At 47.1% G+C, this 27,250-nt stretch overlaps 1 protein-coding gene across 7 annotated transcripts in view; it reads left to right on the top strand.

The window, feature by feature from the left end:
• Positions 1 to 21,605: 21,605 nt before the first annotated feature.
• Positions 21,606 to 27,250, top strand: part of ZNF207 (zinc finger protein 207) — a 37,136-nt gene continuing 31,491 nt past the window's right edge. For 3 of the 7 annotated variants that reach the window (XM_069199944.1, XM_069199943.1, XM_069199942.1), the window contains exon 1: positions 21,606 to 21,902. In XM_069199944.1, coding sequence (XP_069056045.1) covers positions 21,621 to 21,902 — 282 coding nt within the window. In that variant the 5' untranslated portion in view covers positions 21,606 to 21,620. Of the gene's footprint in view, positions 21,903 to 21,929; positions 21,967 to 27,250 lie in introns of those variants that run through there. The other 4 variants (XM_069199948.1, XM_069199947.1, XM_069199946.1 and 1 more) reach the window with 2 other exon arrangements.

Below are 27,250 nucleotides of genomic sequence, written 5' to 3'. Positions count from 1 at the left end.
GTCTCCAGTATCAATTGTGTGTTCACACCAAGATGTGGTGCCAGGTACAGTTGAAAAGAGTTCAGAAAACTGTCCAAGGAGTTTATGCAGTCAGACAATCTGCTAACACTACTCCCTCCACTAGAGCATCCTCTTCAGTGGAGGAGAAGAGATCAGGGAGAGGGTCACTCTCTTCTTCCTGTCCTTCATCTGTTGCCATGAGCAGGGTGAGATTAGCCCTGTCATAGTAGGGTTTTAGGCGGTTGACATGAATCACCCTAAGGGGATTCCTGCCAGTGCCCAGGTCAACCAAGTAGGTGACCTCGCCCTTTTTTTCAACAATTAGATGGGGTCCACTCCGTTTGTCCTGGAGTGCTCTTGGAGCCACAGGCTCCAATACCCACACCTTCTGTCCTGGTTGGTACTGGATCAGAACAGCTGTATGGTCATGCCATTGCTTCTGGAGCTCTTGGCTGGCCTGAAGGTTTTTACTGGCCTTTTTCATGTACTCAGCCATTCTGGATCTTAGGCCACGTACATAGTCCACCATGTTCTGTTTGGGAGCTTTTAAAGGTTGTTCCCAACCCTCCTTCACAAGTGTTAGTGGACCTCTTACAGGGTGTCCAAAGAGGAGTTCAACGGGGCTGAAGCCCACTCCTTTCTGGGGTACCTCCCTGTAAGCAAAAAGGAGGCAAGGTAACAGGACATCCCATCTCCTCCTGAGTTTTTCAGGGAGTCCCATTAACATTCCTTTGAGAGTTTTAATAAACCTCTCTACCAGTCCATTAGTCTGTGGATGATAAGGTGTGGTCAATTTGAGGGTTACACCACATTCCTTCCATATAGCTTTCAAGTATGCAGACATAAAGTTGCTACCCCTGTCTGATACAACCTCTTTTGGGAAACCCACCCTGGAAAAGATTCCCAGGAGGGCTTTTGCCACTGCAGGAGCTGTAGTGGTCCTTAGAGGAATTGCTTCAGGATATCTTGTGGCATGGTCCACAAATACCAAGATAAACCTATTGCCTGAAGCAGTAGGAGGGTCAAGGGGGCTAACTATGTCAACCCCTACCCTTTCAAAGGGGACCCCAACCACAGGTAGTGGAATAAGGGGAGCCTTTGGTGTGCCACCAGTCTGACCACTGGCTTGGCAGGCCACACAAGACTTGCAAAACTCTTTAGTGTCCTCTGACATCCTAGGCCAATGAAACAGGGGGACAAGCCTTTCCCATGTTTTGATCTGGCCCAAATGCCCAGCCAAAGGAATGTCATGTGCCAGAGTTAGGAGGAACTCTCTGTACTGCAGGGGAATGACCAATCTCTTGGCTGCTCCAGGTTTTGGGTCTCTTGCCTCTGTGTACAGGAGGTTGTCCTCCCAGTAAACTCTCTGTGAATCACTGACATCCCCATTTTGCTGCTTGACAGCTTGCTGTCTGAGACCCTCTAATGTGGGACAGGATTGCTGTGCCACACTCAGCTCTTCCCTGGCAGGCCCCCCTCCACCCAAAAGCTCAGCAGTGTCTGCTTCCAGCTCATCTGGTGAAGGTTCTGCCCAGGGAGGAAATTTTTCTTCCTCAGAAGGAGAATCATCTGTAGAGGGAGGGATAGCGGGTAGGGATTTAACCTTGCTACCTCTAGCTTTAGGGAGCACTTGGTCCATTGTTCCAGGATCCAAGTTACCCTGTCCTTTTTTCTTTTTGGCCTGAGCCCTTGTCAAAGCAAAAATATGCCCAGGAATGCCCAGCATTGCTGCATGAGCCTCCAACTCCACTTCTGCCCAAGCTGATGTCTCTAAATAATTTCCTAGTAGACGGTCTACAGGTAAATCTGAAGCAACCACAACTTTCTTTGGACCAGTAAACTCTCGCCCCCCCCCCCCAGTTGAGATTCACAACAGCCATGGGGTGGCTAAGAGTGTTGTTATGAGTGTCTGTCACTTGGTACTGCTGACCAAGTAGGAGTTGTTCAGGGTGCACCAGTTTCTCTATTACCGTGGTAACACTGGCACCTGTGTCCCTGTAGGCCTGAACCTCAACACCATTTATTAGGGGACGTTGCTTGTACTTATCCATATTAAGGGGACAAGCAACCAAGGTGGCCAAATCAATGGCACCTTTAGAGACTAACACAGCCTCTGTGGTCTCCCTAACAAGACCAACCCCAACTAAATTACCAAAAGTGAGCCCAGCTACTCCCTTGGATTGGCTATTAGTAGGTTTGCTCCTACTACCACTGCTATTACTAGGGGCACTAGAATTTGCAGTAGGGGTTGTGGTAGTCGGAGGTTTGGTGTTTATCTTTGGACAACTGGCATCAGTTGTCCAATGGCCTTTGACTTTACACAAATAACACCAAGGCTTTTTAACTTGATTTGAAGAGGATTTGGACCCACCACGCCCACCAGAGGATTTTTGTGGGCCTGATGAAGACTCAAGTTTACTTTTGTCCCCACCGTTTATCAGAAGACTTACCTTCCTTCTTCTTGCCATCCTTGTCACCCCCTGTATGAACTTTTCTGTTCACTCTTGTTCTGACCCATTTGTCTGCCTTCTTTCCCAATTCTTGGGGGAAGGTCTGATCTGAGTCCACTAGATATTGGTATAACAAGTCAGACACACAGTTTTTCAGAATATGCTCTCTCAGAATAAGATTATACAGGCTTTCATAGTCAGAAACTTTACTGCCATGTAACCACCCCTCCAAGGCCTTCACTGAACAGTCAACAAAGTCTGTCCAGTCTTGTGAGGACTCTTTTCTGGTGTCTCTGAACTTAATCCTGTATTGTCCAGTGGTTAAGCCAAATCCATCCAAGAGTGCATCCTTCAAAACTGCAAAATTGTTAGCATCACTTTCTCTAACAGTAAGGAGCCTATCCCCACCCTTTCCATTGAAAGATAGCCACAATATAGCAGCCCACTGTCTTTGAGGGACCCCCTGTACCATACAGGCCCTCTCAAGTGCAGAAAACCACTTGTTGATGTCATCCCCCTCCTTGTAAGGGGGGACTATCTTGTGAAGATTCCTGGAATCATGCTCTCTAACAGGATTACTATCAGGAATACTGCTATTGCTGCCACCATAGGGTCCAAACCCCAATCTCTGTCTCTCCTTCTCCAGGTCTAGGGATTCCCTGTCTAGAGCCAGCTGTTGCTGTTTAAGCTTCAGTCTGGTCTCTTCCACTCTCAACTTTTTGAGTTCCCTTTCTAACATGTTGTCTTCAGGGTGGGTGGGTTGGGAATGCTTGGACACAGAAGATAAATTGGAAACAACAGAGGGAGATCTGTCACTAACTGACTGGACTCTAACAACCTGGCCTCCAGGAATAAAAACATCCCTACTATGATGGGAGCTCCTATTACTACCAGTATTGCTATGTGGTCTGCTAAGGGGCAGATTTGGAACAGAACCCTCCCCACCTCCCTCAAGGTGATCCCCTGAGTCAGAATGGGAGCCATCTATTAACTTCTCATTTGAAGTGCCTGCTTGGGACTCATCATTCCCAATCAGCATGTTATATAGAAACTCTTTTGTGGGGTTCTTTCCTATCACTAAACCTCTATCTACGCAGAGACTCCTTAGGCTCTTGTAATTCAAATTGTCATAGGTAGTATTGACCATTTTAAGAGCAGACTCTACATCAGACATGATAAAAGAAGGTTTAGAGACAGTGAGAAGAAAGAAAATGTTTCAGAACTTTTTAGAGAACATAGAAAAAAACTTTTTCTAATTTTTTGGAAACTTTTAAAAGTTTCAGAGTACTTTTCAGCATTTAGAAAGTGTAAGAGGAGAAAAGCAAAACTTTTTGGTTAGGTGTACATACACTGAACTTGTTTTGTACATTATTCTCTTATGAAAAGTACACAATGACAAAGTGGTAAGTAGTTACAAGTACTTATTCCACCGCTGCACAACAAATGCAGAAGGCTGGCCTGGCTTGTAGTGGGTACCAGAGGTGCTTACACCTTGTGCCAGGTCCAGTTATCCCTTATTAGTGTAGAAGAGGTGTTTCTAGCAGCTTAGGCTGATAGAAGGTAGCTATGGCAAGGCAGCTTAGGAGACATGTAAAGCTCCTACAATACCACTGGTGGCATATGCACAATATCATAAGAAAACACAATACACAGAATTACTAAAAATAAAGGTACTTTATTTTTATGACAATATGCCAAAAGTATATCAGTGAGTACCCTCAGTATGAGGATAAGTTATATACACAAGATATATGTACACAAACCAAAATTATGCAGATAATAGCAAAAGGAAGTAATGCAAGCAATGTAAAATTACAGTAGATTGCAATAGGAGAACATAGGTATAGGGGCAACACAAACCATATACTCCAAAAGTGGAATGCGAACCACGAATGGACCCCAAACCTATGTGAGCTTGTAGAGGGTCGCTGGGACGGTAAGAAAACAGTGAGGGTTAGAAAAATAGCGCACCCCAAGACCCTGAAAGGTAGGTGTAAAGTGCACCTACTACCCCCAGAGAGCACAGAAGTCGTGATAGGGAGATTCAGCAGGAAGAACAAACACCAACAATGCAACAACAGTGGATTTCCGGACCTGAGTACGTGTAAGACAAGGGGACCAAGTCCAAGAGTCGCGACAGTGTCGAGAGTGGGCAGGAGCCCAAGAAATGCCAGCTGAGGGTGCAAGGAAGCTGCCACCTGTTGGAAGAAGCTTGGTGTTCTGCAAGAACGAAGAGGATTAGGAACTTTCCCTTTGGAGGATGGATGTCCCACATCGTGAAGAAGCTTGCAGAGGTGTTCCCATGCAGAAAGACCGCAAACAAGCCTTGCTAGCTGCAAGGGTCGCAGTTAGAGTTTTTGGATGCTGCTGTGGCCCGGGAGGGACCAGGGTGTCGCCACTCGGATGAGGAGACAGGGGGGGTGCCCAGCAAGTCATGGAGCCCTCACAGAAGCAGGCAGCACCCGCAGAAGTACCTGAACAGGCACTTAGAAGAAAAGTGAACCGGAGTCCACCCGAAGTCACAAAAGGGAGTCCCACAACGCAGGAGGACAACTCAGAAGATTGTGCACTGCAGGTAAGAGTGTCGGGGACCAAGGCTTGGCTGTGCGCAAAGGAAATCCTGGAAGAGTGCACAGGAGCCGGAGCAGCTGCAAATCATGCAGTACCCAGGAATGCAGTCTAGCGCGGGGAGGCAAGGACTTACCTCCACCAAACTTGGACTGAAGAGTCACTGGACTGTGGGAGTCACTTGGACAGAGTTGCTGAGTTCCAGGAACCACGCTCGTCGTGCTGAGAGGGGACCCAGAGGACCGGTGATACAGTCTTTTGTTGCCTGCGGTTGCAGGAGGAAGATTCCGTCGACCCACGGGAGATTTCTTCAGAGCTCCTGGTGCAGAGAGGAGGCAGGCTACCCCCAGAGCATGCACCACCTGGAAACAGTCGAGAAAGCCGGCAGGATGAAGCGATACAAGGTTGCTAGTAGTCGTCTTGCTACTTTGTTGCAGTTTTGCAGGCGTCCTGAGCAGTCAGCGGTCGATCCTTTGGCAGAAGGTGAAGAGGGAGATGCAGAGGAACTCTGGTGAGCTCTTGCATTCGTTATATGGTGAGATCCCCAAAGCAGAGACCCTAAGTAGCCAGAAAAGGAGGTTTGGCTACCTAGGAAGGAGGATTGGCTACTAAGAGGTAAGAGCCTATTAGAAGGAGCCTCTGACGTCACCTGCTGGCACTGGCCACTCAGAGCAGTCCAGTGTGCCACAAACACCTCTGTTTCCAAGATGGCAGAGGTCTGGGACACACTGGAGGAGCTCTGGGCACCTCCCCTGGGAGGTGCAGGTCAGGGGAGTGGTCACTTACCTTTCCTTTGTCCAGTTTCGCGCCAGAGCAGGGCTGGGGGATCCCTGAACCGGTGTAGACTGGCTTATGCAGAGATGGGCACCATCTGTGCCCATCAAAGCATTTCCAGAGGCTGGGGGAAGCTACTCCTCCCCAGCCTTCACACCTATTTCCAAAGGGAGAGGGTGTTACACCCTCTCTCAGAGGAAGTCCTTTGTTCTTCCTTCCTGGGCCAGGGCAGCCTGGACCCCAGGAGGGCAGAAACCTGTCTGAGGGGTTGGCAGCAGCAGCAGCTGCAGTGGAGACCCCGGAAAGGCAGTTTGGCAGTACCCGGGTTCTGTGCTAGAGACCGGGGGGATCATGGAATTGTTCCCCCAATGCCAGAATGGCATTGGGGTGACAATTCCATGATCTTAGAAATGTTACATGGCCATGTTCGGAGTTATAATTGTGACGCTGTACATAGGTAGTGACCTATGTACAGTGCACGCGTGTAATGGTGTCCCCGCACTCACAAAGTCTGGGGAATTTGCCCTGAACGATGAGGGGGCACCTTGGCTAGTGCCAGGTTGCCCACACACTAAGTAACTTTGCAGCCAACCTTCACTAGGTGAAGGTTAGACATTTAGGTGACTTATAAGTTACTTAGGTGCAGTGGTAAATGGCTGTGAAATAACATGGACGTTATTTCACTCAGGCTGCACTGGCAGGCCTGTGTAATAATTGTCAGAGCTCACTATGGGTGGCAACAGAAATGCTGCAGCCCCTAGGGATCTCCTGGAACCCCAATACCCTGGGTACCTCAGTACCATATACTAGGGAATTATATGGGTGTACCAATATGCCAATGTGAATTGGTAAATTTAGTCACTAGCCTGTTAGTGACAAATTTGGAAAGCAGAGAGAGCATAACCACTGAGGTTCTGGTTAGCAGAGCTTCAGTGAGACAGTTAGGCATCACACAGGGAACACATACAGGGCACCTACTTATGAGCACTGGGGCTCTGCCTGGCAGGGTCCCAGTTACACATAGACTAAAACAACATATATACAGTGAAATATGGGGGTAACATGCCAGGCAAGATGGTACTTTCCTACACTATGTTCTCCACATTAATAAAGAGATTTAAAAAAAAAAAAAAAGGTCCACGGATCATGGGCCTCAAAGATGATTCAGAAGGTGGAACACACAGGGATGCAACTGCCAATCGCTGAGATCCCGGAGGTACTGAGAATTTCAGTTCTCTGCTACATTCACCTTTCCTGGAATATATTCTGCAGTTACTGAAATCTGGTGTTCCAGGCAGAAAGACCAAAAGTCTTTTGCAATTTCCACTAGTATCCAGGACCAAGTTCCCTCCAACTTGTTGATATACCATACTGGTGATACGTTGCCCATCTTCAGAAGGATACATTTTCTTTTGATAGGGGATAGAGGCTTCACGGTGAATCAACCTGCCAGTAGCTCTAGGCAATTGATATAGAACTGAAGCTCCTCTGGGGATCACTGCCCCCCTGTTTCCAGCTGAACCCCTAGTCCCATCTGCTGGCATCTGACTCTATGACCACCTCTGGGACTGAAGTGAAAACCGCTCTGCCTTTCCAGGCATCCATGCGAGTCAACCACCAGTGAATTTCCGTTTGGGCTTTCTGAGACAATTACATCTGTTCCGAGAAAGAGAGGCCTCTGCGGAGATGAAGAATCTTCAACCGCTGTAAGGCCTGATAGTGTAAGGGACCCGGAAATATGGCCTGAATAGAAGAAGCCAGGAGGCCCACCAATAGGGCAAGTACCCTCAGTGAAATCGAAGGAGCTGACAATGCTTTCTTCAATTCTTTTCTTCATGGCCAATCTCTTGGTCAGAGGAAGTTTGAGTTGGGCCGAGCCTAAATCGGTCTGGAACGCCAGAAAGTCCATATTCTGGGTCAGAGTCAACCGGGATTTTTCCTTGTTTTAAAGAAACCCGAGTCCTAAAGCAGTTGAACTGTCCAGGAAAAATGAAGAAGAACTAAGCATCGCTCCTGCTCTATTGATCAGGAAGTCGTCCAGATAAACGGACACCCTTCTCCCTGAGCCATTGGATTTGTGGGTGCATGATCTTGGTGCAACACTAAGGGGCGGAAGAGAGGCTGAATGGTAGTGCTGAGAATTTGTAGCACTTTTGGTGCCAAAAGAATTGAAAGAACCTGTGATGAGGAGCAAAAATAGGAATGGTCAGGTAGGCATCTTTGAGGTCCAGATGCACCATCCAATCCCCTTCTTGTAATAGATCTCACAAGAGGTGAATGCCCTCCATCTTGAAATGTCAGTAGGCATTCCAAGAGTTGAACTGGCATAGATTGAGCACCAATTAAGAACCCCCACCTTTCCTTTGAACCAAAAAATTGTACTGATGAATCCCCTTGTGTGGGTGCATGAGAATGATCACCTCTTTTGAAGAAGGGTTGTTACTTCTTGATTTATAAAGGTTCTCTCTTGATGGGAAAATATGAGGGGAGGAGGGGAAAACATCTGGGAGGGAGTTGCCTAAAAGGCCAGATGATAGCTGACTATCGACTCCAAAACCCAAGCATCTTGCGTAATCAGATGCCAGTTTTGCACAAACTCACTCTGCCCCGGAGCACAACCTCCCTTGAAGGAATAATTGTTACCTGCTTGAGAAGTGCCTTGACCGGATTGTCCTCCTTGGTGGTACCCTCTGAAATTGCGGCCTCTGTTTCCTCTGCCTCAAGATGGGTAGAGGTTAGAATTTCCTGGGTAATTAAGGTCTCCTCTGTCTGTGTAATATGATCTGGAGGTCTGGGGGCTGCCACAGGCTGCTGCTCGACCTCTGTAGCGCCAGACCCTGTGAAAAAAGGCCACTACTAAAAACTTTCTTAATCAATGTCTGGGCTTTATCTGATCCAGAGAAAGTAGCCACATATTTGGTTTAGTCTTTGTCAAACTTGTCCCGAAATAAAAGTCAGTTAGCCAACGGACCTGCATCAGAAGGCGTTATTCCTGCTAATTTGGGATCAATGCAAATCAGTAAAGAATTTTCCTGCTTGGTAGTTGTCATTGCTGAAAAGGCAAACTACCCTGTGAGTCCACTCCAACAGGATGTCTGGGTCAATTGCTTCTCGTGCCTCCTTGGCTTGGACTGCTAAGTCCAGGATTTTGGTGAGCAAACCTTATAAGTCTTGCAGCTTGTCCAGGCAACTGCACTGGCACTGCCTGTAATTTTTAGGAACGCTTGCATATTTTTTAAGGAAGACAATCATATGTGGCTCCAACTCCAGAGTCTCAGCCACCTTCCTGGATAGAGAAGGATGAGGGCATTCTGAGTGCAATGTATTGCATTTATCTTTCTCAAAGCCCTTCCGAATTTGTGATTGGACATACAATGCCACCTCACTATGGACAAGATCCTTACCATCATGAGCAGCATCCTCTCCGGCGCCCCTACGCACCCCTGTCCTAACCACATTTTCAACAAAGCCAACACCTCCATCGCACCTGAGCTCTGCCACACCCTCGACTGCTCCAAAGATACAGCCACCTTCCACTGAGATCCACGTGCTCCTGAAGAAACCCATGGCCGACCCTCTGGACCTCAGGAATTATCGCCCCATCTTCCTGCTGCCTTTCCCAGCCAAGGTCATCTAAAAGGCCATCAACACACAGCTCTGCAAGCACATCGAGGATAATTACATCCTGGACATCTCCCAATCAGGCTTCAGGAGCATCCATAGGATGGAGACTGCCTTCCTCGCCACCGCAGATGACATCTGCTCACTCCTCAACTGTGGCCACACAGCAGCCCTCATCCTACTGGACCTATTGGCCGCCTTTGACAAAGTATCACACCTCACCCTCTGCGACAGACTCCACGTAACCGACGTCAGTGGAAAGGCCCTACAATGGATACATTCCTTTCTGTCTGGCAGAACCCAGAAAGTCAGACTCACTCCTTACCTGGCAGAACCTACGTAGATCAGCTGTGGAGTTCCACAAGGCTCCACGCTGAGTCCCACACTCTTCAACATATACATGGCCCGATCGCATCCATCATTAGGAACCACGGGCTGAACATCGTCTCCTACGCTGACAATACCAAGCTGATCATCTCTCTGACCGAAAACTGCTCACAACTGCCAACTCGAATTTCCACAATGGGATGGAAGCCATTGCCGCCTTGATGAAGGAGAGCTGCCTCAAACTAAACTCTGACAAGATCCTCATCCGGGGACCCTCCACATCAGCCTCCTGGAATGACTCCTGATGATGTGACTCCTCCCCTACAGACCACGCATGGAACCTCTACTTCATCCTTGACTCATCGCTCACCATGACCCGCCAAGTTGACTCAGTCGCATCTTCCTATTTTCACACCCTCCAAACGACTGCTGCAGAACTGTGACCCATGCCCTGGTTACCAGCAGACTTGACTATGGCAACGCCCTCTACGCCGACACCACCCAGAAGAACCTGAAGAAACTTCAGCACATTCCAAACACCAGACTCATCCTGGACATTCCCTGTAGCAAACATATCTCCAATCACCTAAGAAATCTCCACTGGGTTCCTAATGAAAAAAGGATTAACTTCAAACTCCGCATACATGCATACAAGGCCCTCCAAGACCAAGGACCTGCCTACTCCCCAACCAGACGTCTCTGCTCAACAAGCACTATTCACCATACCCTGCATACGGAAGACCTTGGCTAGTGGAAGATTGTAGGAAGGTGGCTCTGTATGCACTATTTCAAAGTAAGGAATAGCATGCACAGAGTCCAAGGGTTCCCCTTAGAGATAAGATAGTGGCAAAAAGAGATAATTCTAATGCTCTATTTTGTGGTAGTGTGGTCGAGCAGTAGGCTTATCAGAGGGTAGTGTTAAGCATTTGTTGTACACACACAGGCAATAAATGAGGAACACACACTCAGAGACAATTCCAGGCCAATAGGTTTTTGTATAGAAAAATATCTTTTCTTAGTTTATTTTAAGACTCACAGGTTCAAGATTTACAAGTAATACTTCAAATGAAAGGTATTTCAGGTAGGTACTTTAGGAACTTTGAATTAGCAAAATAGCATATACAGTTTTCACATAAATGACATATAGCTATTTTAAAACTAGACAGTGCAATTTTCAACATTTCCTGGGGGAGGTAAGTGTTTGTTAGTTTTTGCAGGTAAGTAAACCACCTACGGGGTTCGAGTTTGGGTCCAAGGTAGCCCACCGTTGGGGGTTCAGAGCAACCCCAAAGTTACCACACCAGCAGCTCAGGGCCGGTCAGGTGCAGAGGTGAAAGTGGTGCCCAAAACGCATAGGCTTCAATGGAGAAGGGGGGTGCCCCGGTTCCAGTCTGCCAGCAGGTAAGTACCCGCGTCTTCGGAGGGCAGACCAGGGGGGTTTTGTAGGGCACCGGGGGGGACACAAGTCCACACAGAAAGTACACCCTCAGCGGCACGGGGGCGGCCGGGTGCAGTGTGCAAACAAGCGTCGGGTTTTCAATAGAAAGCAATGGGAGACCAAGGGGTCTCTTCAGCGATGCAGGCAGGCAAGGGGGGGCTCCTCGGGGTAGCCACCACCTGGGCAAGGGAGAGGGCCTCCTGGGGGTCACTCCTGCACTGGAGGTTGGATCCTTCAGGTCCTGGGGGCTGCAGATGCAGTGCCTTTACTAGGTGTCGGGTCTTTGAAGCAGGCAGTCGCGTTCAGGGGGAGCCTCGGGATTCCCTCTGCAGGCGTCGCTGTGGGGGCTCAGGGGGGTCAACTCTGGCTACTCACGGTCTGGCAGTCGCCGGGGAGTCCTCCCTGAAGTGGTTGTTCTCCACATGTCGAGCCGGAGGCGTTGGGTGCAGAGTGCCAAGTCTCATGCTTCCGGCGGGAGACGCGTATTGTTTCAAAGTTGCTCCTTTGTTGCAAAGTTGCAGTCTTTGGTGAACAGAGCTGCTGTCCTCGGGAGTTCTTGGTCCTTCTAGATGCAGGGCAGTCCTCTGAGGCTTCAGAGGTCGCTGGTCCCTGTGGAAAGCGTTGCTGGAGCAGTGTCTTTAGAAGGGGGAAGACAGCCCGGTAGAGCTGGGGCCAAAGCAGTTGGTGTCTCCGTCTTCTCTGCAGGGTTTTTCCTGCTCAGCAGGCCTCCTCTTCTTAGGTTGCAGGAATCTGAGTTCCTAGGTTCTGGGGAGCCCCTAAATACTGAATTTAGGGGTGTGTTTAGGTCTGGAGGGTTAGTAGCCAATGGTTACTAGCCCTGAGGGTGGCTACACCCTCTTTGTGCCTCCTCCCTGAAGGGAGGGGGGCACATCCCTAATCCTATTGGGGGAATCCTCCATCTGCAAGATGGAGGATTTCTAAAAGTTAGAGTCACCTCAGCTCAGGACACCTTAGGGGCTGTCCTGACTGGCCAGTGACTCCTCCTTGTTTTTCTCATTATCTCCTCCGGCCTTGCCGCCAAAAGTGGGGCCGTGGCCGAAGGGGGCGGGCAACTCCACTAGCTGGAGTGCCCTGGGGTGCTGTAACAAAGGGGGTGAGCCTTTGAGGCTCACCGCCAGGTGTTACAGTTCCTGCAGGGGAAGGTGATAAGCATCTCCACCCAGTACAGGCTTTGTTACTAGCCACAGAGTGACAAAGGCACTCTCCCCATGTGGCCAGCAACATGCCTGGTGTGTGGCAGTCTGCTAAAACCAGTCAGCCTACACGGGTAGTCGGTTAAGGTTTCAGGGGGCACCTCTAAGGTGCCCTCTGGGGTGTATGTTACAGTAAAATGTACACTGGCATCAGTGTGCATTTATGGTGCTGAGAAGTTTGATACCAAACTTCACAGTTTAGAGTGTAGCCATTATGGTGCTGTGGAGTTCGTGCATGACAGACTCCCAGACCATATACTCTTATGGCTACCCTGCACTTACAATGTCTAAGGTTTTGCTTAGACACTGTAGGGGCATAGTGCTCATGCACTTATGCCCTCACCTATGGTATAGTGCACCCTGCCTTAGGGCTGTAAGGCCTGCTAGAGGGGTGACTTATCTATACTACATAGGCAGTGTGAGGTTGGCATGGCACCCTGAGGGGAGTGCCATGTCGACTTAGTCATTTTATCCCCATTAGCACACACAAGCTGGCAGGCAGTGTGTCTGTGCTGAGTGAAGGGACCCCAGGGTGGCATAAGACATGCTGCAGCCCTTAGAGACTTTCCCTGGCATCAGGGCCCTTGGTACCAGGGGTACCAGTTACAAGGTACTTACCTGGATGCCAGGGTGTGCCAATTGTGGAAACAAAAGTACAGGTTAGGGAAAGAACACTGGTGCTGGGGCCTGATTAGCAGGCCTCAGCACACTTTCAAATCAAACTTAGCATCAGCAAAGGCAAAAAGTCAGGGGGTAACCATGCCAAGGAGGCATTTCCTTACAAAGATCCTTTGTCTTCCTTGCAGCAAAGACCTGGAACACCCTGTCCCTGGACCTCAGGCAGTCAACATCGCTGCATCAGTTCAGGAAGGACCTCAAAACCTGGCTCTTCAACTGAAGCTCAGAGGGCAAATCCCCCCAGTGCCTTGAGACCCTTATGGGTGAGTAGCTGTGCTTTAAAAACACAATTTGATTGGACTTTGACCTCTCGACAAGGGGTCTACTCCGTGGACCTAGAGTGCACAATATTGTCAGGATTAAATTGTAAGTTCTTGCTAGGGGAGGAGACAAAGACGTTTCGCCATGGTGCGACTTGTGTTTACCCTTGCCCCTTTGTTGCTCGGAAGCAGTATTGTCACCAGAGTCAGAAGAGGTGGATTCATCTGTCTTTTGAGACACCTGATAGGAGGAGGTCTCTTGACTCAGGGAGGAGCCATATCTATGTTCCCTTAGGACCAATTCAGTGTCTTGTTCGAACTGGTCGGTGTTAGACCGGCCAGGCTCATGAATATTAACTTCTATTGGGGCAGGGGACCCCGAGCCTGCGCCAAAGCGCCTAAAGCCTAAAGCCAAAATTAAAAATATGTTGTGCAAAAAGGCACAAGGCTTTTACCAGTGCTTTGTTAACAAATATTGTACATGGAAGTCTAAAGCATCCCCTGGGTGCTTGTCCATGTGCTGATAATATTGTCCCTCAGCATATTCCCCATATTCTATGTCAGGACCGGAGGCTCAGATTATGCTTCTCTTTACATGCTTTATTTATACACAGCAGCCAATGAACATCATGGAAAAACAAAAAAACTACATGACCCAACATTAGTCATGACACGTGATGAACCATAGAGGAGGAAGCCTATAAAATGTTGAATCACACCAAGTCACTCCTCTTTCTTTGCTGCTTCGCAGCCAGATAAGTGTGATTTTGTCTTACTATTTGTATGTTAAATAATGTTTGGAGCGGGCCTTTCCCCTCCTTATAAGCGCGCTTCGGAGCGCTTTTATTAAGTGGAGTGGGAGTAAGGGAGCAGGACTCGCGCTTTGCGCGGTCCTAGTTACGGCCGTGGAGATGTTTCCCTTCTAGTTTTAAATAGTTTTCGTTTTACGATCCGCGCTCGCCGTGAGCGCGTTTTATGGCCCCACGTCGATCTGCCTGAACTTCTTTCTTCTATTCGCGCGTGCGAGACCTCGCTTTGTCTCTTCCCGCACGCGCTTGCCGGCTCAGTGGAGTATTATTGAACGCTTGGAGAGTTTTGTTTAATCTAGTTTTTTTTTTTCACGCTCGGCTGAGCGTGAAAAAATCTATATTCCTTCTTGATTTCAGTGCCGGCTTTCACATCTTGCCGAGCGCTGGTTTCGGTCGGATTTTTCTTTCCCTCGGGGCCTCAAAATTTATTAACGCTCGTTCGGAGCGTTTTCTATTGATTTGTTCACGCTCCTTTGAGCATTGAACATTTAATTTCCCTCGCTCCGGTTCCGGTTTCCACAGCGCTCTTACCAGAGCGCGTTTTCAGTTAATTTATTTTAGTTTTTCTGTCGTCCCCTTTTGAGGGCTTTATAGAGGCCCAGCCTCATCTGCAATCAGCGCATCTGCGCCAGTTAACCCCTCTTCTAGAGGTTATTATTTGAGAGGCTCTGCCTTCTGTTTATCAAGTGCTACTGCACTTAAGCCCAGATCTTATTCATCTCCATCGGCTCAGCTCCCTCTACGCCCCAGTGCTTGGACGCTGGGGTTGAAATAATTTCTATTCAGGCTGGGCCTGGTTTCAAGGACATTAAGTCCCATCAGGGCAACTCCCTCCACATCTAAAAAAGTTTTAAAAAATTAACAAAAATTGTATTGCCTTGATTTGTTATTTGTTTGATCATACTGCTCCTCGGGGGCTACCCTTTTACTGTTGTCAGTATGGCTGGTTATGATGATCAAGCGGAGGACTTGTACTATTTTGATGATAATACTGGCTCTTTTGACCAGGATTTGGTGTATGCTTTAGACGCAGGGATGCGTCATTCAGTCAATCAGGCCTTAGTTCAGGCCATTCAACCCTTTAAGCACCATCTCTTGGGTTGGGTCGACCAGCAAGCCTGGTCAGCGCCCGCGGGCACCCCCTCCCTGGCAGACCCTTCTTTGTCGGCAGACACACAATCTGCAAAACAAACACCTAATCCGCATGCTGCAGATTTCCAATCCCTTCTTAGGAATATGGCTAGAGAGCATGATTACAATGCGGGATCGCTAAAGAAGGCTGTGGATGCTCCAGCATCTTCTTCCGCTTCATCCGGTCATTCTTCAGAGCAGGAGGACGCCCCTCCACGTAAGCGCAAGAAGAAAGCCCACCACCAAGAGGCTCCTACTCCGAAGGTGTTGACTTTCGAGCCGGAAGACATTGTGCACCCCAGATCCTCTCTGTGGTTGCCACCCCCTGAGGTGGCGGACTATGTAGAAGCCCACATCAGGCACGGCTTTGATAAAGATATCCGATCTAGACTAAGATCTGAGTGCCCCAGACCTGACTTTCCCTCCAAAGTCACAGAGACTCCAGAATTAGATCCTACCCTTGTTACGTTCCTCAAAAAATCAGCCAAGGATCCGAAAAAGGGTATCGATCGTGCCTGGCGTGGATGTCAGGACAAACTTTTAGACGTGTCTGGTCCGTTAACTAAGATTCTGGAATTGGCCTTCCAAGCCAAGGAATCGGGTGATCCCATTAACCCGGACATTCTAGTTGGTTGGGCTCAGAGGGGGCTATGTTTCTTGGGCAATGCTAATTGCGCTATTTCGTCTGAACGGCGCAGATCGGTCTTGATGAAACTAGACCCCAAACTGGCAGACTTAGCTGCATCAGAATCTGGGCCCGTGGCTCAGGGCTTACTTTTTGGTTCTCCTTTCATGAAGGAACTGGCTAAGTTCGTATCCACCTACGCCAGTCTGGATAAGGCACAAGGATCCATTCGGAGAGTGCTGCGTCCACTTTTTCGAGGGGCCGGACGCTACAGAGGGCGTGCCTTCGGCCGTTTCAATCAGCAAAGCCCCTATCGTGGTTCCTTCCAACATGGAAGAGGGGGTTTCCAGGGCTACGATTCCTCATCCACCTTTTACCCATCAAGACCTAGGTATGGTCGAGGCAGATTCCGCAGAGGAAGAGCGAAAGGACAACAATCTTTCTCCCAGGACTCGGGAGCCACAGGTGAGCTTGATTTTGAGTTCAAAAGTAATATTGGGGGCAGAACTCAGAGTTTTCTAGAGAATTGGCATCTTATCTCTTCAGATGCCTGGGTCCTAGAGACCGTTCAGGGGTTCAAACTAGAATTTTACGAGACTCCTCATCAAACATGCCTTCCCAGGCAGGGGTGTTTTTCCCATCTAGAGCACAATCTTATTTCCGCAGAGATTACAGCCCTGCTCAAGAAGGGTGCTGTTATCAAAGCTCCCCTTCACCCTTCAGGGTTTGTCAGTCCAGTCTTTCTGGTAGAAAAGAAAGGGGGCGGATCTCGCCTAGTTCTAAATTTAAAAGACTTCAACGTTTTTTTGCTATATCGTCATTTCAAAATGGAAGGGATCCATTTACTAAGAGATGTTCTCCAGGAGGAAGACTGGTTGGTTCGCCTAGATCTAAAGGATGCTTACTTGACCATTCCTATTTTTCCTCCACATCGGAGGTTCCTTCAGTTCTTTTGGGGAACAGAATGTTACGAGTACAAGGTCCTCCCTTTTGGCCTGTCATCTGCCCCGTGGTGTTTCACAAAGGTCATGCGGCCAGTAGTAGAATTTCTTCGCTCCCAAGGGGTCAGGCTTATCGTCTACCTAGACAACATCCTAATCATGGCTCAAGATCGAGATCTTCTGTTGGATCACCTCAATTGGTCGGTGTCTCTGCTTCAGAGTCTGGGTTTCATAATCAATGCCCAGAAATCTGTCTTGATCCCCTCGCATCAGATAGACTTTCTGGGTTTCCAGATAGACTCTTTGCGGTCTCTTCTGATTCTTCCTTCAGGGAAGATCCGGTCAATCAAGAGAGAATTGAAGTCTCTATTATCCAGACAGACTGTTTCCTTGAGAGCGATTGCTCGCATGGTGGGCCTGCTATCTTCTTCGATTCAGGCGATTTTTCCGGGTCCTTTGCATTACCGAGCCCTTCAGCGTTTGAAGATTTCTCATCTTCAGAAGGGTCTCAGCTATGCAGATCAGGTTCCTCTGTCGGAGGAATCACGTGCAGAGATGCATTGGTGGCTAGATCATATGGAAGCCTGGAACGGCAGAGCCATATTCAGCTCTCTCCCGGATTTAGTGATAGAATCCGACGCCAGTCGTTGGGGCTGGGGAGCCCGGTGCGGTGCAGTGTCCACGGGAGGCAGATGGTCCAGCTCGGAGTTGAATCTCCACATAAATTGCTTGGAACTCCTAGCAGGCGCATTCGCAATCAAGAGTCTTTCTCCCATCAGAGCGAATTGTTGCATTCTTCTTCGCATGGACAATATCTCGGCAGTGAGATATGTCAACAAGCTGGGGGGAACTCGTTCCCGCATTCTAGCAGAAATAGCCAAGGAATTCTGGCACTTTTGCCTTCAGCACAGGATTTCTGTGGTGGCGGAGTACCTCCCGGGGACCAGCAACTTAGTGGCAGACTGGAACTCTCGTCACCTGAGAGATTTCAGCGATTGGAGGTTACATCCCAGAGTTTTCCGGACACTGTCTGCGAAATGGGGTCCTTTTTCGATAGATCTGTTTGCATCTCGCCTCAATCGGCAGATGAAACGTTTTTTCAGTTGGAGACCAGATCCGGAGGCATCAAGGACGGATGCGTTTCTTCAGGACTGGTCGCAGGAGCTGAGTTATGCATTTCCTCCTTTCCTGATGATTCCCAGGGTTTTGGCCCAGATCAGACGTCAGCAAGCGGAATTAGTGTTAGTGACGCCCCTTTGGAGATCGCAAGCGTGGTTCCCGATAGCAATGGAACTCAGTTGCGATCATCCAATCCTACTTCCCTTCCGAGAGAATCTCCTCCAGGACCCTCAGGGCTTGTTTCATCCGTTGATTCTGGCAGGCAAGTTGTCCCTGATGGCATGGCGTCTTTCAGGCAGAGATGGATCATCCCAGGACTTTCGTAGGAGTCTTCCGATTTCATTGCAGGTTCCTGGTCCGCCAGCACTCACAAAAGATACGCTTCGGCGTGGAAGCGATGGAGTGCTTCGTGCAGTTCTAGGAGTGCAGATCCTTCTTCAGCGGGTAGCTGTCTGGTCCTAAATTTCCTCTCCTCCTTAGCAGCGTCAGGGTTGGCGTACCGTTCTATTAATAAATACAGGTCCGCTATTTCTGCAGGCCATTTACCAGTAGAAGGTAAACCCATTGGTGAATCCCCTCTTGTGTGTAAATTAATGAGGGGTATCAGATTAGCTAACCCCCCGCGACCACGTTATTCGTCCCTTTGGGATGTTAATGTGGTTCTTAGGTTTTTAGAATCCTGGCCTGCTAATAGATTTTTGTCTAGAAAACAGTTATCAGCTAAACTTACCATGTTATTGTATTTAATTTCATGTAAGAGGGTGTCAGATGTTAGGGCTCTAGATTTGGCGGGGAGAGTTTTTTCTCCTGATGGAGTTCTTTTTTCCATCTCCCGTAGAACTAAATGCAATTTAAAATCTGTGACTTATCCATGTTTTGTGGACAACCCCAAGCTTTGTGTGGTTCAATGTCTCAAAGCTTACGAGGTAAGTACAGAAGAGTTTCGTTCTGATATGGGGGGTCAATTACTCATTTCTCTGGTTAAACCATATCATCCTGTTTCATCAGCCACTCTCGCTAGGTGGATGCGTTGGTTGCTGAGTGAAGAAGGCATTGATATTTCTAGGTTTGGTGCACATTCGGCCAGAGGGGCGATGGCATCAAAGTCTTTGGCTTTAGGTTCTCGTTTGGAGGACATTTTAAAGGCAGCAGATTGGTCTTCACCTTCTACGTTTAAAACTTTTTATCATAAACCTATTGTTGATATAGCCTCTGTAGTTGTGAATCAGCTTTGAACAAGCATAATCTGAGCCTCCGTTCCTGACATAGAATAAAAAAAAATTCTAGCTTTCGCGCTAAGAATTTTTCAATTCTATTAAGGACACGGAGGCGAGGATTATCCCACTGCACGGTATATACATAATGTTGGAATGTTATGATATCTGTTGATATGATGTGCAAATTACTGTACGATAGTGCTTTCCCACCCTTTTGTTTGGTAATATAAGTATTTCTTATGTTATTCAGTTATTATGGCCTGAATTTTTTCATTTATTCTAGGAAATGATGAGAAGTAAGGAAATCAGAAGCGATTTCGTTCTTCCAGTCAAGTGAGATGCCAGTTCGTCTGCTTTTCGGGATGTCGTTCATAAGTTTTGGATTGAGACTTTTGTTGCTTTTGTTGCGTATTTTAGTTTTGGTTTGAATTTTGAATTGGACAAAGAAAGAGGAGTGACTTGGTGTGATTCAACATTTTATAGGCTTCCTCCTCTATGGTTCATCACGTGTCATGACTAATGTTGGGTCATGTAGTTTTTTTGTTTTTCCATGATGTTCATTGGCTGCTGTGTATAAATAAAGCATGGAAAGAGAAGCATAATCCTCGCCTCCGTGTCCTTAATAGAATTGAAAAATTCTTAGCGCGAAAGCTAGAATTTTTTTTTACTGTTCATCCTCTGGGAATTGTTGGGCCATTTTCTCTAAGACAGGTATTTTACTCTCAGAGGTCAATGTGGAGGTCTAGCAAGTATACTTATGGCAGGAGGGGACACCCAGGTGCTAACAGCGCACTTCTAAAGGCCCTTGCCGCATAATGAAGACAGCAGGAGGGAGCACCAAATCCCCGTAGAGCCAGGCCCTCTGGTATTGTTTCAACCCCCTCTGGTGTATCGAAGGGAACATAGAGAGTCAGAGCGCCGCTTGAACCACTGGAGGTGCGCGCACACACACACACACAACATAAACAAGCATTTACAATGCAACGGGTCTCGCATTTGCTCATGTTAGAGCTGATAGCGTTGTAAACTCCTAACCCGACTTTTCACCTATCGGCAAAAGTGCATTTATGTACGGAACCCGAAAAAGTGCAATTAACTATGTAAAGCGCTCGACTTCTGCCAAGCGAAATCGTGCTAGTAAATTAGAGAAAAAGTAGTCCACGAGCCGGACAGAAAACAGCGAGGCCTCGCATGTTTTCTGTACTTGGTCGATGCGCTCGAGGAGGGCTAGCCACCGGAAAAGGCATGACGTATGCATGCCTTCGACTAATGAAAGCAAGCAGATTTTATTAGGCAAGCCCACGAACCAATGAAAAACACTGACGTGACGTCGACAGGGCTCCGAGCCCTAAAGCGTCTCACTGCGATACGCATGCGCGAGCGCATGCAACGCAGGCTCGACCCTAAAAATGGAGATGTGCACAAGCGCGAGGCCCGCCGTAGAAAGAGGACTGTCTCCTTCAGCTGCGCGACCTCCCTGCAGTCCGCTTCCCACCGGCACATCAATTTTAGCAAAGACGGCACTCTGTCTCATACTGGAAAGGCACTGAGATTTGTTGAATTGCATTAACAAGAGTAGGTGCTTGCAGGCAATAAGCCACGCCCCATGAGCAACAAATGATAAAGTGTAATTAGCGAAGTAAAGATAATGAGGCAGACTATGTGTGTAAAGGACTATATAGTATGTGGTGAGCCCTTATTGGTGGGTTCTATGGAGGTTGTTCATGCCTCGTGGGAAATGGAGTAAAGTGTTATTTGTTTTCATTGGCTGCTGTGTTTGCTAGTAAAGAAGGAGAAAGCATAATCCGAAGCCTCCAGTCCTAACATAGAATCTCCTGAGATTCAGTTATAGCTTGCACCCAGTATGATGGACATTAAACAGAGTTCAAGCAGGAACAGTGCTCAGATGTGGGAAAGTTGCAGTCTAGTTTAATGGACAAATGTTTAAAAATGTTGCAGAGTAAGAAGCAGCAGGATGGGATGTCTCAGTTTTGGGGCTGTTATCGTATATTGTGATTGGTGAATGGACTGGTGATGTGAAACACATATAATCATGGTGTACATAGTTCAATGTTGTGGACAGTTTTATCGGCTACTGTTCTAAAAGTCAGTAAAGAAATAGGGGCGTAATTCTCGTCGCGTGCCCTTAGTAAAACTAAATAAAACGTTTTTAAAAAAAGGTATTAATCCGCCATAGTACAAAGGCCTTGTTTATAGAGGTAATGGGGACGATTTGACAACTTCGTTGACTGTTGCTGCGCGTTAGAACACTAGAGCACTGCTTCCTTTGTTCATACGTTCAAGGACTCCACACACCCGTCCAGTGCTTGCCGGAACATACATCCTTTAACTTTCAAAGTTTCAATGACTTGACTGTTTTGATTTCCTGTCCACTTCCACCGCACCTTTACTACGCGCGCTCTAGTCGTTCAGAATATTCCGCAATGAATGGCATGTACGTCACACCCTTTCGTTTTTTTTTCTCACTCTAGACGTCCCGCCCTTCCTCGGACCGCGGTGCAATCTGGGAGTGTGCGATCGCGTGCGGCCATTTTGTGGCTATTTGCTGTCGGCTGCTTCTTCCCTGGTCTGTGTTTAGCCCTTCTCTGCAGCACTCGGCCTTCAGCGCGTGGACGGCATGGGTCGAAAGAAGAAGAAGCAGCTCAAGCCTTGGTGCTGGTATCCTTTGTCCTTGTGCCCGGCCGCAGGGGGCACGCGGAGTTGGTCACGGTGGGGGACGTAGATTTTAGGGAGGGACTTTACTTGTGTGTGAGGGTAACGGTGCGGAATGGAGGTACGGTGTTTGGTGAGGGAAGGTCTCTTTGTTAAAAGGACGAGGATTGTTGCGTTCGTTTAGCAGACTGCTTAGTGTAAGCTAGGTTTACTTACTGGTAACGGTTAAGGAGCTTAAAGTATAAATGTTTAGGTTCTTCGTGATTGCAGGAACGTGTGGGTGTTGAGGTGAGAGCTTAATGTATGTTTTATTTGGCGAATGGAGTAGGAGCTGTGTAAGAACGTTTCCGGGTGGAGTAGGTTGTGGTCCCCCTGGAGCTTTGTAGATTGAACTTTGTGTGTTGGAATTGATATTGTTGGTCCAAGATGTTGATCTCTAGATAGGGTACTGGGCCATGTTTTCTCCTAACACTATTTCTTTTGATTCTCAGCTATCCTAAAGTTTCACTATGAAAGTGAGTTCTACCCATGCTAGTATCGTTCACTTCCATGGTACTCTTATCAGTGGAATGCTCTCTTTCGGGTGCTCTAGTATATCCCTTGCAGGTATCATGTTTTCCACAGAGACTGCCTAACCCTTAGCGGCTTTCACTTAACCCTTTTTGCCGACTTATGGGCTGAGCCCTTCCTCGCATCAGAAACTTTTATATTGTGTTTTTGTTTTTTACTGCACGCACAATTTAGTACGGCATTTCTCCGTTTTATTTTGCCAAGGAGGGTATGTGTTCGTTTGGTGCAAGGAGCGGACCTGATATAGTGTGTAGAAGGCAAAGGTTTAGGGGCAGACTGCGGAGTTTGTGTGTGTTAAATGCTTCTCGGTGCAATGCAGGAGTGGGGGAGGATAGGGAGGGCCCAGAAGGGCCTCGCACGGTGCAAAGCTGGGCGTACCTTCAGGTGTAGGGGGCTGTCCGTTGTGGGTGGGGGGGGTGTTGTCCAGGAGGCGAGTATTCTTCCGTGCGAGTAGTACTTGTGGGGCAGCTGTACATAGTGCATGTAGCTTCGTGATTATTAAAACCTGGGCCTGAAATCCATCCACGTTCGCTGTCTTGTTTGCCCGTTAGCTTCTTTAGTCGATTATATATTTACGTAGGAATGGCAGTGGAAGTTACTTAGTTGCAATACATTTGGGGTAGTTGATGCTCCTCCATTGATGGTGCAGTTATTGTACCTGCTTGGTCACTGGAATTGTGCAGCAAGGAGGGACCGAATTAAGAGACTGGGTTGACTAAGTTATGGTGCACGACAAGGCCCATTATGCAGCACAATGCGGTGCATTTTGTGATGGTCTTACTTGATTGATTTTGTCATTTTCACGTTAACATTGCCTGGACAACGGTTTTACGTCCAAGTACAGCAATTAGCAAAAGAAGGTGACCAGTCGGTATTTATATATAAAAAAACAACCGTCCAATTCCCATTAACATTTGCAGGTGCTTTTTAAGGAACGGTTGAGATAGAATCAACATGTTTGCGGTAAAGTCTGCAAATTGTGCAGCAGATGGTGAATTGTGCGGTAAAGGAAGCCCATCCGTAATAATAGGGTATTCTCAGAATTGTACCATTCCAGTGTCCCTGTGTACCAGCCTTCCCTCAACGTTTTCATTGACCATGTGCACTCATTATAGAATACATCTTTGTCACGTGTATTACGTTCAGCTATCATGTAACTGCTCACCAGGAACGCTTTTTTTTCTGTGGTTAGATTAACATTTACTAGCGCAATGGAGGTAGGTATTTTTTTTGTTCGTGAATATGTCACTAGTAACATGAAATCTTTGTAATTTAGGGGTCTTATCTAGTGTCCCAGAGAACTTAATTTTGCCGTAAAAGTCACGTTTGACATAACTGCATGTCCTAAATGGAAAGTAGTCGGGTGTCATATGTATACTGGTGGCGTTTCTTTAGCTCTGGTTATTCCTTCTTGGAGATGGTCTGTTTATAATGCTGTTGATGTCCGAATGCATGTTGGTTATAAGGTGTGATGACATAAGCTTTTGCCAGACAGCTAAAGCTCGCTGTAGCTGAGACCGAAAAAAAGTGATACCTAGTGTTCCTCCTGCCCTCATTCTTCAAACATGGATACACTTATTGTTGCAGAGTACTGCGTTAGCAAGGCCTGCAGTTTTGTTTCACCTGCGGGGGTCTTAGCAGACCTGCTCCTTCATGACTAGATATATAGATTGGTATGTTTTTGCGAGCTACCCGTATTCATTGCCTCCCATATTAGATGGTAGAACATCAGGTGCCATTCATTTTCCTTGCTCGGCTCTCTTGAGATATAAGGGGCACTCGGAAAGATATGGCTTTCTTTAGTGTTTTTTAACAGTAGTGGAAAACAACGGTTGACGTAGACCTGAGACTGGGAGCTAGAGGAGCAGTTTTTCAGTTCTGCACCACGTTAAACACAGAACATGTTGGATACCTGGACAGTTAACACGAGTGTGTGTGAAACTAGGAAGTGCGGGAACATCTTAAAATGGCCCACTGTCATCTTCCACCAACAATCCCTAACCCAGCCTGTACACTCTTCCCGGCAACTTACTCTTCCTGTAACTTTTGTTTGCTGTCCTTCCGTTTCAGACCACATCGTCTGTCCCACTCAAACTAGTCCCCAAATAATCTTGGTGAGCATGCACAGTTATTTAGGATCCTATCAGTAATATTTTAGTTGGCCGCGTTATGATAAAGAAGAATATCTGCTTTAACAGGTGTCCCTTCCGTTTCCAGCGGGCACTAGCTGTCCCAGTCTTAGATTGCCTTTGCACTATAAAGCAGACGCAGTATATTGTGGCATAGACGAGGACATTTTGCGGCACAATATTGTAAGCAGCATTTTTGTGACTTGTTATGTGATTGCTGTTCATCAGTTTTGCATAATTTTGTTTTGGAAGGCAGAATGCTGTGCGAAGCGTGGAGTTTGGTTTGGGGGTGAGGTGGGGGGTGTTAATGGCCGCAAGCCTGACCCTGAAGCAAACTCCTGCTGCACACAGCCTAAGGCTGTGCGCCGCTCTGGTTGTATTAACATGTGTTTATTATGTGTTACTTTGCGTTAAAAAAAAACTAGAAATTCACTAGGAAAAGAGAAAACGTTATAGTTGGGTTCACGTTTTACCCACATAAATCCATAGAAATTCGACAGTTATAGTGAAACGTATCTGGGGGTTAAAACTGACTTGTGCCACTAAGTAACTTTAGGCCATGAGTTTAAGTTCTTGTCACACACACACACACGGTACACGCACAGTTGGCCGGGGGGGGGGGGGGGGCAAGAGTTAAAACGTAACCAATCGTTTTAACAATTGGAAAATCTATCCGTATTAACAGATTGCCTACTGGAGAAGCAAAGAATGATCAGATCCTTACGTTTTATAGTTATGGGAACCCTAATGACAGTCACAAAGAGGCTTCAGAAGGACATATTCATGAGCACACGTTTCTGTACACCCAGAGGAACCAAACTTATTGATCTTTTTGCCTCGGCATTAACTACTACTTGTTGCTACACACATGCAACGGTCCTACAGAATCCGATCATTTTGTTTCTCAAATAGGCCTTATCTCGGATACAGTTACATTTGTCCCCAAACAAGGGGTCTGACATGTCTCTAGCCACCTGTGCACAAACGCAGCTACAGACTTGTTTGACATGTAAATTATGCAGCAAACATTATTAAGCATCATGGAAAAATAAGATTAAGAAGTGTAAGAAAAAACTTTAACTTGGTGCAGGCACCTATTATAAGTTATAACTTTTAAATTTAACATTGCTTACTTGACTCTCCCACCCGAATGATACTAGTGAACAGGGCCAAGTTATCTGTCCTGTTTAACCTTTATGTGGCACGTATTCCTTTAAAACATTGAGCAACACTATGACCTATTGGCACAAACGCCAGAGGTTTTTCTACTGCGTACATACTGAACGTTGTGTATTTCAAGGTGCTGTAATTTGTGGTGAAATAAAACATTGGCATAAGACCACTCACTGTGGTCAAAGAAGGGGGGGTTGGGGGGGGCTGGAATGGGTCCCTATTTCTCGTTTTTTTGTGTGCATTTCAGCCTTTATAAGGGGATCTGTCCCCTGCTATACATTAAAGGTTAATGCACACACTATATATATTTTCATATTCTAACCCTTGATTCGCCAGGAATTAGGGCCAACGCTCGATACTTCACTGATCAGAGAGGCGTGGATTCCTAGCTGTATCTGTAAGGGACATATTTGACTCCTCACACCAAAATAATTACTGCGGCATGGAGGTGGAAATGGTGCCACTCTGCTGCTGTCTGCCAGGCTGGCCGACGGTGATTTAGCTGTCTTAGGGCAGGTGGTCGTTTACAGTAATAAAACAGGGATTTATCGCGCCAAATTAGTTAAAAGTACCGTACATTATGTGCCTATTCAAATTTCACAGTAAGATCGCGAATAATTGGGGTGTCGTCTGCGGAAGGACAACTGCCACAGCCTGACTAGTCTTTGTAGCCTGTTCAGCACTACAAAACCGGAGGTGCGGGGGAATTGGTGGATTGGCTCATTGTTGATGTAAACTACCATTTATGCGTACGGAATCGCAAAACAATTAAGGTAGGCGAAACCGAACCAACAGCTTGTCCCAGTCCACACACTATCATCACTTGCTCCAACAGTTTCAGAACATTTCAGACATTGCCAAATTCTGTCACATAATTTACACCAGAGTATTCAGTTTAAAAACGGCTCCTGCCCACTCAATGGCGAGCATCTACTCGTACCACCATCCCTCAAAGCACCAACGGAATGTTAGTCTGGTCATACTAACGCCACATAGTAAACGGTTTTGTATCCCACACAGCTCTACCATCAAACGTTGCAGGTCTGACTTTACATCTTCAGTTACTTTGCACAGCACCAAAGAGCCCCCCCCCCTTTATTAATAGAATACTCCCATAACACGTCTCTTGTAGTGCAATTGCACCGCAAGCGACTGCCCACCGAAATAAGCAGTCCAAAGCGTGAATCTACAAAAGTATTTTCATATAGGTTTATTAAGATGAATATATATATTTCTTTAGTGTGAACAAAATTAGCATGAGTTGTTGTACTAAGAGGCGGCAGAACAAGACTATTTAACATGTAAGTTAGTTTGAAGGCTACACATTTTCCATAAAGGAATCCGAAATGAATAGTAGAGGAGTAAGCAGCTTATGTTGAGCGTAGGCACAACAAAGCAAGCTGTATTCTACTCGTCCAGAGAGAAATGTTTTGCTAGCTCAGAAGAGGCATTTGTGAAATAAATCAGTTAATGGAGATTAATTGAGGGCATGATAATTAAATGCTGGATTGAGTAGTTACAGGGTTTATGTGC

The sequence above is a fragment of the Pleurodeles waltl genome, chromosome 7, assembly GCF_031143425.1.
Source record: "Pleurodeles waltl isolate 20211129_DDA chromosome 7, aPleWal1.hap1.20221129, whole genome shotgun sequence".
Classification (NCBI taxonomy): domain Eukaryota; kingdom Metazoa; phylum Chordata; class Amphibia; order Caudata; family Salamandridae; genus Pleurodeles; species Pleurodeles waltl.
Note: the sequence above shows the minus strand (reverse complement) of the source record. Positions and strands in the feature narration are given on the sequence as shown.